This window comes from Nerophis ophidion, linkage group LG02, assembly GCF_033978795.1.
Source record: "Nerophis ophidion isolate RoL-2023_Sa linkage group LG02, RoL_Noph_v1.0, whole genome shotgun sequence".
Lineage (NCBI taxonomy): Eukaryota > Metazoa > Chordata > Actinopteri > Syngnathiformes > Syngnathidae > Nerophis > Nerophis ophidion.
The window spans coordinates 90,152,854-90,165,353 of record NC_084612.1 but is presented as its reverse complement, the minus strand read 5'-3'; the positions used below and the strand labels follow the sequence as shown (position 1 = coordinate 90,165,353).

At 45.0% G+C, this 12,500-nt stretch overlaps 1 protein-coding gene across 2 annotated transcripts in view; it reads right to left on the bottom strand.

Annotated features, from left to right (window-relative positions):
* Nucleotides 1–12,500, bottom strand: part of LOC133548228 (NT-3 growth factor receptor-like) — a 598,415-nt gene that overhangs the window by 265,208 nt on the left and 320,707 nt on the right. For both annotated transcript variants that reach the window (XM_061893541.1, XM_061893542.1), the window contains exon 9: nt 2,454–2,759. In XM_061893541.1, the coding sequence (XP_061749525.1) occupies nt 2,454–2,759 (306 nt within the window). The remainder of the gene's footprint in view (nt 1–2,453; nt 2,760–12,500) is intronic.

The following is a 12,500-nucleotide window of genomic DNA, read 5'->3' as shown; positions in this document are numbered from 1 at the left end:
CGCGCCGGAAGGACGTTAATGAAACTGCCTAACAATAAACCCACATGAGAAACCAAGAACTCGCCCTCGATCATTCTACAGTTATAACGTCATTGGGCAGACACGCTGTTTATATTGTGGGAAAGCGGACCTGAAAACAGGCTGTCCTTACTCAGGTACGCATGGAGCTGGAGGGGGCGTGGCCTCCAGCTCCGCCTGAATTTCGGGAGATTTTCGGGAGAGGCGCTGAATTTCGGGAGTCTCCCGGAAAATCCGTGAGGGTTGGCAAGTATGACCGTAGCCCAGCCCAAGATGGCGGCGAGGAGGAGTGGACGGCATACGAGCGTCAAGGCGGGGCGCGCCGGGAACGACGCCGCAATCAAGATCAGGTGCGTGGGTCGCGCACCTGGGGACAATTAAGTAACCCTCTCACACTGTATAAAAGGCCGACAGCCATGAACGTCAGAGAAAGAGGCGAGAGACTGAGGGCGCGAGAGAGACGATTATGCCCGATGCAGAAAGGCAAGCAGCAGACGGAGTAACTGAAAAGTAGTCGTTGTTGAAAAATAAAGAAGTTTAAACGTGCCGCTGCTATGTCCTTCCTTGACGGTCCTTGGAACCCACACGACGGCTTGATAAGTCTGTCACAGTTACGTATACTGAAGTGTTTCAAGTTGACAGTTCAAAAAAGGATCTGCGATGTTCACAATAATACAATTGGTCGTCGGAAGACGAAACTGTCCACAATGTTTAGCAAAACATTAAAAAGTGCGTTTTGCTCTTGATGATTTTGCCTTGCAAGACCAGTTCTCGTACTACGTTGTTGTGTTTCACAGCTTATTTTTTATCGTAACTTCAAAGGATACATTAATGACAATACCACGCATGCTAACGTTAGCTCGGTTGGTAGAGCAGCCGTGCCAGCAACTTGAGGGTTGCAGGTTCGATTCCCGCTTCTGCCATCCTAGTCACTGCCATTGTGTCCTTGGGCAAGACACTTTACCCACCTGCTCCCAGTGCCACCCACACGGGTTTGAATGTAACTTAGATATTGGGTTTCACTATGTAAAGCGCTTTGAGTCACTAGAGAAAAAGCGCTATATAAATATAATTCACTTCAATTCACTTCACTTCATGAAGCTGCGGTATCTGGCAAAAAGTGAATAGGGTTTCTTCTCAAACATTGTTGTTGTTGTTAGCTAGCTAGTCTTGTTTTGTGTTTTTGCACAGTACCACAGTATTTTGTTTGTAGAAAATGGACCAAGCTAGTATTTTGGAGGCTTAGTTAAAGGCCTACTGAAATGATAGCAGCTCCATTCTATGTGTCATACTTGATCATTTCGCGATATTGCCATATTTTTGCTGAAAGGATTTAGTAGAGTTAGCAACTTTTGGTCGCTGATAAAAAAGCCTTGCCTGTGCCGGAAGTAGCAGACGATGTGCGCGTGAAGTCACGGGTTGTGGAGCTCCTCACATCTGAACATTGTTTACAATCATGGCCACCAGCAGCGAGGGCGATTCGTACCGAGAAAACGTCGATTTCCCCATTAATTTAAGCGAGGATAAAATATTTGTGGATGAGGAAAGTGAGAGTGAAGGACTAGAAAAAAAATAAAAATTTACTAGGATAATTCTGGAAAATCCTTTATCTGCTTATTGTGTTAGTAGTGTTTTAGTGAGATTATATGGTCGTATTTGTACAACCTGAAGGTCGGCCCCCGCACCTTTCTTCAGCACCAGTTGATATGTGGTGGCCATGCCCATCTCTGCCCTTCGCAAGGGACACTCTTTGAAACAGGATCTTTCGAAATGATTGCTGCATACTACACTGTACTTTGTGTGTGTGGTCCAATCCAACCGTGTTCGCTTGACCGCTCTGTTCCATAGTAAAGCTTCATTGTCATCTTTCGGGAATGAAAACAATGAAACACCGGCTGTGTTTATCTTGCTAAAGGCGGCCGCAATACACCGCTTCCCACCTACAGCTTTCTTCTTTGACGTCTCCTTTATTCATTGAACAAATTGCAAAAGATTCAGCAACACGGATGTCCAGAATACTGTGGAATTATGCGATGAAAACAGACGACTTATAGCTGTGAACGGTGCTGGAACAAAATCTCCTCTACAATTTTAGCATGATGCTTCCGCGCGAAATTTAAAATTGCAATTTATTAAACTAAAAAGGCCGTATTGTCATGTGTTGCAATGTTAATATTTCATCATTGATATATAAACTATCCGACTGCGTGGTCGATAGTAGTGGCTTTCAGTAGGCCTTTAGTCAAGCTGCTACGGCATCAGTTCTACGTTTGACAGCTTCCGGGTCTAAAGTGGACCGTGAGTCCCAGTCTTTCAGTGGAGAAAAAGGATGGATGGATGGAATCTGTATGAGTGAGGGTATGCAGAACCAAGTGGTAGTAATGACGTTTCAGAAACTGTACGAGTCCAGACTCGAGCTGACCCGAACCACTCACCTTCGTCGTCGAGGCCCGGCGCCATGAGGAAGTGACCGTACACCGTCTTGTTGACCGTCCCCAGAGAGTTGCTGGCCTCCAGGGTGTAGTTGCCGTTGTTGATGTGCGTGGGGTTCTGCAAGGTCAGGCAGCCTTCCAGGTAGTCCTGGTATTCCACCATCTCCGTACGGATGTACTGGTTGTGGACGATCTCCTTGTTCTTGTGGAACCAGCGCAGCCGGGGCTTGGGGGAACCTCGCACCGTGAACTCGATGCAGGTGTCGTGGCGCTGCTCGGGCTCAGCCAGGGTCAGGATGACGGGGGGAACTGTGGGGGAGAAAGGAGAGGGACCGGATTAGACCGGAACCGATGGACACCGTTCAGGGCTATTGCCTTGAATTTCCACCGGGTCAAACTCGTCACGTCACGAGTGACACTTGCCCTGTCATCATTTTCAAAACGGAGGAGGCTGATTTCAATACCGGTAATTTGAAATTGCATAAAGGGAAGAAGATTAAGAGCTATTCAGTAGAATTTAAGGTTCAAGCTATTGAATATGCTAAAAAGAACAGTAAGCATCTATGTTTTATTAATATACCGTAACTGCATGTGTCAAATATGAGTCATTAAATGACTCCCGCCTCCTGTTGGTAGAGGGCGCTAGTGATCCTTCTTGCGACTACTCGGCTGCAGAAGAAGTGACAACAAGTGATATGTGCTGGGAACGGTTATGACGGTGGGGGTTGCACGACGGACCTTTTAGGATGTAACACCACTATGTAAACAACCGGGCTGAAATAAAGCATGTTCCAGTCCTAAATACCCGGTGTATTATTTATACGATAACACTTCATGGTGGCAGCGGTTTGGATAAAGAGATCACCCACGGAGCAGAACGGGAGGGGGAGTTGTCCGAGGATAATTATGTCGACGCCCCCACACTTGAGGAGCCCAGCTAACTGATAGCAGCGGTCTGATAGCAGTTTTCTAGACTGGACCTTCAATCGAAGCAGGAGGTAATAAAGGAAGATCTCCACCGAGACAGAGAGACTTTTAAAACTGAAGAAAGATAAGGAAGACTTCTATAAAAAAGTTAAGGAGCTGGAATGGACTTCATTTATAAGTAAAGGTAAGACTATAATAACTTTTTATTTATTAAATGTGCTTTTCGTGATGGTATCCTTACATCACACTCAAATTTTTTACTGCATGCCTTTGGTAAGTGCCGGAGTGAGAAGAGGTTTTAAAACAATAAGCGCCCCTTGCGGCAATTCAAGGAAATACGGTACACCCTTAAAAACACCCAATTATGACTTTTTAATGATGTAATTTTTGAGGACCAAACGTGAGAAAAACGTATCGTCTTCCCAACTTGTTTGCTCCGCTTTTGAGACAAGAAGCGTGGCCTACTAGACTTAGACTTAGACAAACTTTATTGATCCACAAGGGAAACTGTTCCACACAGTAGCTCAGTTCCAAAGGATGGAAAGGTATAAAGGTTTAAAGTAAACTAAAGACCCCCTCTTGTGTATACACCCAACACTTGACAGAAGATAGCTTTTTTTAAAATTTAAAAACATAAATAAATCAGGCTTATTTTTGCATATTTAAAAAAAAATATGAAACTTGGTCAATATTAATTTATTGTGCTTATTTTTCCAATGAGCCTAATAATAGATTTTATTTGTAAAAGGCACTTTATAATGAGCAAATAACCTCAAAGTGCTACATTGTATTAAAAAAATAAAAAATAAAAAATAAAAACTACAACAGCCTAATAGCTAGAACTAGTATACATATGCCTAAAAAAAAGGCATTTAAAAAAAAAAAGACGGGTTTTTAAGCCTTTTTTAAAAACATTCACAGTCTGCGGTACCCGAAGGTGGTCAGGGATAGCGTTCCACAGACTGGGAGCGACGGGGCAGAGAGCCCGGTCTCCTATTGTTCGTAGCTTTGTCCTCGGAGGTTGGAGGAGGTTAGCCAGTCCGGAGCAGGGATGTCGTGTAAAGGATTTGGGGGTGAGCAGTTCTTTGAGGTAGAGGGGGGCATTTCCTGGTGAGTTAATAGGGAGACTTTGTATTCAATCCTGAGTGGAACAAGAAGCCAGTGAAGGGATCTGAGAACTGCTGTGATGTGGTCGTATTTACGCACTATAGAATGTATAGAAAAGTATAATTCTGTATATTAGAGGTGTGCACGAAAAATTGGTTCACACCCAAATTATTAATCCTGATTCTAAATCGATTCTTAATTTTCAAAAACAAAATATATATACTTTTTAAAATAAGAGTCCATTCAAAAAATATGTTTTTAGGATATTTTTATGCAAATAAAAGGAGATAGTGGATCTAACATAATAGTGAGAGTCCAGTCCATAGTGGATCTAACATAATAGTGAGAGTCCAGTCCATAGTGGATCCAACATAATAGTGAGAGTCCAGTCCATAGTGGATCTAACATAATAGTGTGAGAGTCCAGTCCATAGTGGATCTAACATAATAGTGAGAGTCCAGTCCATAGTGGATCTAACATAATATTGTGAAAGTCCAGTCCATAGTGGATCCAACATAATAGTGTGAGAGTCCAGTCCATAGTGGATCTAACATGATAGTGAGAAATACACTAGAGAAAAGCGCTATGTAAATATAATTCACTTCACTTGATAAATCAGGAGGTCGTCTACAGCCATTATTTGCCTTTGTAGGCCACGCCCCCTCTCGGACACACTGCACATCCTGTCGAGCGGAGGCCACTAATTGGAGCGTTTTCAGCCAGCTTTGGATAAACGTGTCTGTTTGGTGTTTTGCGGCGCCATAAAACAAATAAATAAAGAAAGCAATTTGCAGGTTTGTTTCATCAGCGATGTATCTGCCGCTTTGTAACACGCCTCTTACATCATCAAAGACAAAACCAGCTGGCAGACGGCGCTACCTGGCAAGCTAGCGCCCGTTCTGTTCTGTTCCTCATACGAGGGGATCGAACGCACGCGCGCACACACACTTTTTTTAATGCCACTCCAAACTCCCCCCAGTGAAGCACAGGCGTGTTTACGTAAGAACAGCACGGCCGCAGTGAAGCAGGCGACCAAATACTTTCGTTAATAAGCGCTCTTTTTTTTTGGCGGCAAACGAAAAAGTGGAAAAAAAAAAAATCTTCATGGGTATTTTGAGAGCTTTAATAGAACACAACATGAATGAACGGTTAGTATGTGTGATCAGTATCGGTATTGGTATCGGCCGATCGCACTCACGGATGATCAGTATCGGAATCTGCAGTATAAATAAATCTCTGGTCGGAACATCCCTAATATAATTAATTATTTATTTAATCAATAACGCAATTATTTTTACGATTTAAATGATTATTTCTTGATTTTACAAAACCCAAAACTGGGTCTTGCTGAAATAAGCAGGGGCGTCCATGATTGGGTTGCATTGGATGACAACATATGTCGGTCCAAAACCTGTATGTACCTTTCAGAATTAATAGTGCCTTCACAGATGTGTAAGTTACCCATGTTGGGAACTAATACACCCCCGTACCATCACACATGCTGGCTTTGCGCCTAGAACAATCCGTTTGGTTCTTTTCCTTTTTGTTCCGTAGGACACGACGTCCACAGTTTTCCAAAAACAATCTGAAACGTGGACTCGTCAGACCACAGAACACTTTTTTTGCTTTACATCAGTCCATCTTAGATGAGCTCAGGTCCATCGAAGCCGGCGGCGTTTCTGGGTGTTGTTGATAAATGGCTTTGGCTTTGCATAGTAGGGTTTTTTTTCAGGTAGCTTGCTGCGCGGTTGTTCTCCCGGCATGCAACATGGACAGCTCTGGACCAAGGCGTAGGGTAGGAAATGATTTATTTATCATAATTCATTAAAAAAAAACGACAAACACAACGGATAGTCGCACGTGGAAGCTGAGGCTAAAAAACTTAGCGCAAAAAACAAACATGACTTATGTAGCATGGCATGAATCAAACACTTGGCATAAGTGAAGTGAATTGTGAAGTGAATTATATTTATATAGCGCTTTTTCTTTAGTGATTCAAAGCGCTTTACATAGTGGAACCCAATATCTAAGTTACATTCAAACCAGTGTGGGTGGCACTGGGAGCAGGTGGGTAAAGTGTCTTGCCCAAGGACACAATGGCAGTGACTAGGATGGCGGAAGCGGGAATCGAACCTGCAACCCTCAAGTTGCTGGCACGGCCACTCTACCAACCGAGCTAAACTAGATACAAGGCAAAAACTCACGTAGACAGCTTGCATGAAAGCAGAACGAGTGATAAACAAAGGCAGGCTTAAATAGAGTCTATGATGAGTAACAGGTGTGCGTACAAGGCAGGTGAAAATCAATTAACCATGGTGACGAAACAGGTGCACAAGCAATAACAAAAGGAGTCCAAAACTAACAGAAAATACAAAAACATGATCCGGACCGCAGATCACGACAGTTTTAACTTGCACTTACAGATGTAACGACAAACTTTAGTTACTGACAGTGGTTTTCTGAAGATTTACTGGGCCCATGTGGTGATATCCTTTACACACCTATGTCGCTTTTTGATTAAGTCTGTAATATCGCTTACGTGCAGTGATTTCGCCAGATTCTCGCAACCTTTTGATGATAGTTTATGCATCTTTCATATGCATAAACTAGATACAAGGCAAAAACTCACGTAGACAGGTTGCATGAAGCAAACACAATGAAGGCAGAACGAGTGATAAACAAAGGCAGGCTTAAATAGAGTCTATGATGAGTAACAGGTGTGCGTACAAGGCAGGTGAAAATCAAGTAACCGTGGTGACGAAACAGGTGCACAAGCAATAACAAAAGGAGTCCAAAACTAACAGAAAACACAAAAACATGATCACGACAGTTTTAACTTGCACTTACAGATGTAAGGACAAACTGTAGTTACTGACAGTGGTTTACTGAAGTGTTCCTGAACCCATGTGGTGATATCCTTTACACGCTGATGTCGCTTTTTGATGAAGTCTGTAATATCGCTTACGTGCAGTGATTTCGCCAGATTCTCGCAACCTTTTGATGATATTACGGACCGTAGATAATGAAATCCCTAAATTCCTTGCAATAGCTAGTTGAGAAATGTGGTTCTTAAACAATTTGCTCGCAGCGTTCGTTGACAAAGTGGTGACCCTCGCCCCGTCCCTGTAGGGGTGGTTTAGCTCGGTTGGTAGAGTGGCCGTGCCAGCAACTTGAGGGTTGCAGGTTCGATTCCCGCGTCCGCCATCCTAGTCACTGCCGTTGTGTCCTTGGGCAAGACACTTTACCCACCTGCTCCCAGTGCCACCCACACTGGTTTGAATGTAACTTAGATATTGGGTTTCACCATGTAAAGCGCTTTGAGTCACTAGAGAAAAAGCGCTATATAAATATAATTCACTTCACTTGTTTGGGAATGACCGAGCATTTCATGGAAGCTGCTTTTATACCCAATCAATGCACCCACCTGTTTCCCCATTAACCTGTTCACCTGTGTTTGATGAGTGTTCCTCAACTTCCTCAGTCTTTTTTGCCACTTGTGCCAGCTTTTTTGCAACATTTCGCAGACATCAAATTCCAATTAAGCTCATATTTGCATAAAATAAAGTTTTCCAGTTTAAACGTTAAGTATCTTGTCTTTGCAGTCTATTTAATCGAATACAAGGACTTGCATCCATCCATCCATCTTCTTCCGCTTATCCGAGGTTGGGTCGCGGGGGCAACAGCCTAAGCAGGGAAGCCCAGACTTCCCTCTCCCCAGCCACTTCGTCTAGCTCTTCCCGGGGAATCTCAAGGCGTTCCCAGGCCAGCCGGGAGACATAGTCTTCCCAACGTGTCCTGGGTCTTCCCCGTGGCCTCCTACCGGTCGGACGTGCCCTAAACACCTCCCTAGGGAGGCGTTCGGGTGGCATCCTGACCAGATGCCCGAACCACCTCATCTGGCTCCTCTCGATGTGGAGGAGCAGCGGCTTTACTTTGAGTTCCTCCCGGATGGCAGAGCTTCTCACCCTATCTCTAAGGGAGAGACCCAAACTCATTTGGGCCGCTTGTACCCGTGATCTTATCCTTTCGGTCATGACCCAAAGCTCATGACCATAGGTGAGGATGGGAACGTAGATCGACCGGTAAATTGAGAGCTTTGCCTTCCGGCTCAGCTCCTTCTTCACCACAACGGATCGATACAACGTCCGCATTACTGAAGACGCCGCACCGATCCGCCTGTCGATCTCACCATCCACTCTTCCCCCCACTCGTGAACAAGACTCCTAGGTACTTGAACTCCTCCACTTGGGGCAGGGTCTCCTCCCCAACCCGGAGATGAAATTGCACCCTTTTCCGGGCGAGAACCATGGACTCGGACTTGGAGGTGCTGATTCTCATTCCGGTCGCTTCACACTCGGCTGCGAACCGATCCAGTGAGAGCTGAAGATCCCGGTCAGATGAAGCCATCAGGACCACAACATCTGCAAAAAGCAGAGACCTAATCCTGCGGCCACCAAACCAGAACCCCTCAGCGCCTAGAAATTCTGTCCATAAAAGTTATGAACAGAATGGGTGACAAAGGACAGCCTTGGCGGAGTCCAACCCTCACTGGAAATGTGTTCGACTTACTGCCGGCAATGCGGACCAATGGAACACACCCTCCAGTCCCCCTTCTTAAAGAGAGGGACCACCACCCCGGTCTGCCAGTCCAGAGGTACCGCCCCCGATGTCCACGCCATGCTGCAGAGTCAAGGACTTGCAAATCATCGTATTCTGTTTTTATTCACCATTTACTCAACGTGACAACATCACTGGTTTTGGAGTTTAGACTCCATAGTCTGGAAAATACGGTATTATTTCGAGATTCCACGTGACTGTGGAACTTCTGCCGGAGAAGCGGAGGAGTACTGCTACACCATCCACCGCCAAATATTCGCCTCCGCCATGTTTTGGACGACTGGATACAGTATCCGCTGTTGAAAATATCATACAAACCCTGTTTCCATATGAGTTGGGAAATTGTGTTAGATGTAAATATAAACAGAATACATCCATCCATCCATTTACTACCGCTTATTCCCTTGCAAATCCTTTTCAACCCATATTCAGTTGAATATGCTACAAAGACAACATATTTGATGTTCAAACTCATAAACTTTATTTTTTTTGTTGCAAAAAATCATTAACTTTAGAACACGTGACAAAGAAGTTGGGAAAGGTGGCAATAAATACTGATAATACTGTATCAAAAACCCACATCAATCTCTAAAGCAGGGGTTGGGAACCTTTTTTTGGCTGAGAGAGCCAAAAAGCCAAATATTTTAAAATGTATTTGTGTAAGAGCCATATAATATTGAACGTGCATTTTTTAAGTAAGACCAACATTATAGTACAATAGGTCTCTTATTCTTTGTAATAATATTGTTATTCTAGAGCTAACTGTGGAGGGGGCGTGGCCTGCTGGCCTGCAGCGAACTGGGGTGTGTCAGGACCGGCCTCGAAATCAGCGACAGGTGCGTAGAGGGCCCACCTGGGCCTTGTTATCTAATCACCTGTCGCTCTGTTATAAGCAGCAGCCAGGAGGAGAGACGGGGCTGGGGCTGGAGCCAGAGCGTGAGCGAAAACGAAAGAGAAAAATACAAATGCTGGAAAGCAACTGAGAGACTTATTGAAAAATAAAACAATATCGTAACCCTGAAACAGGCTCTCATGTCGGTCTTTGGTGGTCTGAAGAACCCCCAGGAGGGCAACCCCCACACTAACCAATAATAAATAAATAACTTCTTACCATTAACGCAAATTCTTGAAGAGTTGCGGTAGAAAAACGGATGGATGGATTAAAAATGCATGAAAATGTTTTATATTTTGAACATCATTTTTAACACTGTAATTATAAGTGGAATTATTCATTACTTATCATATTAAGCAACGTCAGCTAAATTCCTGGTTTGTGAACCCGTTCTCAAACAGTGGCAATAAAAACTGTGAATTAGTGAATTATATTTATATAGCGCTTTTCTCGAGTGACTCAAAGCGCTTTACATAGTGAAACCCAATATCTAAGTTACATTTAAAGCAGTGTGGGTGGCACTGGGAGCAGGTGGGTAAAGTGTCTTGCCCAAGGACACAACGGCAGTGACTAGGATGGCGGAAGCGGGAATCGAACCTGCAACCCTCAAGTTGCTGGCACGGCCACTCTACCAACCGAGCTATGCCGCCCCAAAACTCTTCTGATTCTGATTCTACATGCAAGTGGTTCCCATGCTGTCCCCCAATATGGACTGGACTCTAACAATATCAACAGTACCCACTCTGCATCCCTTTCACGGTGACAGAGGGGTTAGTGCGTCTGCCCCACAACACGAAGGTACTGAGTAGTCCTGGATTCAATCCCGGGCTCGGGATCTTTCTGTGTGGAGTTTGCATGTCCTCCCCGGGACTGCGTGGGTTCCCTCCGGGTACTCCGGCTTCCTCCCACCTCCAAAGACATGCACCTGGGGATAGGTTGATTGGCAACACTAGTGTGTGAATGTTGTCTGTCTATCTGTGTTGGCCTTGCGATGAATTGGCGACTTGTCCAGGGTGTACGCCGCCTCCCGCCAAATTGTAGCTGAGATAGGCACCAGCGCCCCCCACGACCCCCAAGGGAATTAGCGGCAGAAAATGGATGGATGAATGGACACCCTAGGTGGTGGGGTCCCCACATCTTCGGTATCTTCCAAGGTTTCTCGTTGTCCTCATTGGGTTGAGTTTTTTCTGGCCCTGGGATCCGAGTCGAGGATGTGGTTGTGGCTTGTGCAGCATGGGCTATAAAAGTAAACTTGGACTGAACTTGTTTTTCTTCTCTTCTGCTACTTTAAGTGAGGGTTGAGGCAAAAAAAAAACACCTAATCCAGACCCACGTAGTTTGAAACAAGTACCAGTGTTCCTGAAACTTAAAAAAAGTGATATCAAAAGCAGCTTATTGTGCTCGTCAGTGATTGTGCTCTGACGAAGAGTCAAAAGGAAAACAAGAGAAGTGGTGTTCTCTTTGTTGAGTTTCCATTCAAAAGCTGTCATTTGACAAACAGCTCCGGTGATCGGCGCCAGACAAAAGCGACAATAACCAAAGATCCATTTAGCGAGCGGACGTGCCAGCAGGGCCGTGGGTGCGCTGGTGAGATGAAGAAGAAAACGGGGGGAAGAAAGGCGGCTGGAGTATAAAGAACCGCTCCGTCATGGCGGTCCCGGTCAGAGCGCCGTGGCTCAACATGGCTTCCACAGATGACAAGCGGCGATAAGCGCAACACAAGTTTGCCTGCCGTGTTATCGCGCTCCGACAACGGCGGCCCGCTTCAAATGTCATGTCTCGCCGCCAGAGCGGAGATAGGACTCCGCGGCTCAGCCGGTTGGGGGCCAGGGGACGGGGATGGCGCCGGGACTGAAAATGTCTTGCCTCCAGAGAGAAGTGCGCTATTTTAGGACACCTTCCCTACCGCCACCAACCAATCGTTGAAGTTCAACTACTTTCTTGTTTTTCAACTTCTTTTAGCACTTTATTAAGCTTTGTATCGCCAAGAATGTTAAAGGTCTGGAGCAGGGGTAGGGAACCTATGGCTCTAGAGCCAGATGTGGCTCTTTTGATGACTGCATCTGGCTCTTGGATAATTCTGAGCTGACATTGCTTAACACGATAAGTAATGAATAATAATTAAAGCTGCAAGCAGCGTTGGTCGGGTCCGCCTTTGGCTGCTGCCCCCGAGACCCACGGCCGGATATGTGGTAGAAGGCGCCTTGGTGCCACTATTTAATGCATTGTGAAAGTAATGCAGTTGTTGTATTGAAGTGAAAATATCAAACTTCCTGTTGATTTTTGCTAAAGTATGTTAATTATTAAAATGTAGGTCTAAATGAGACCTACATAGTGTTTTTTGTTTCATGCCTCTCTGACATTCCTACCGGAAGTTACAAGCAGTTTTGTCTGTGTTTTCTTCCTAGGAGCAGTTTGCCTGTGTTGTATTCCTAGGGGGCGCTAGAGCACACTTTTGAGTTTTGGGGTTTGGTTTTTTCATCAGATCGCAATTGTTGCCAGTCCTG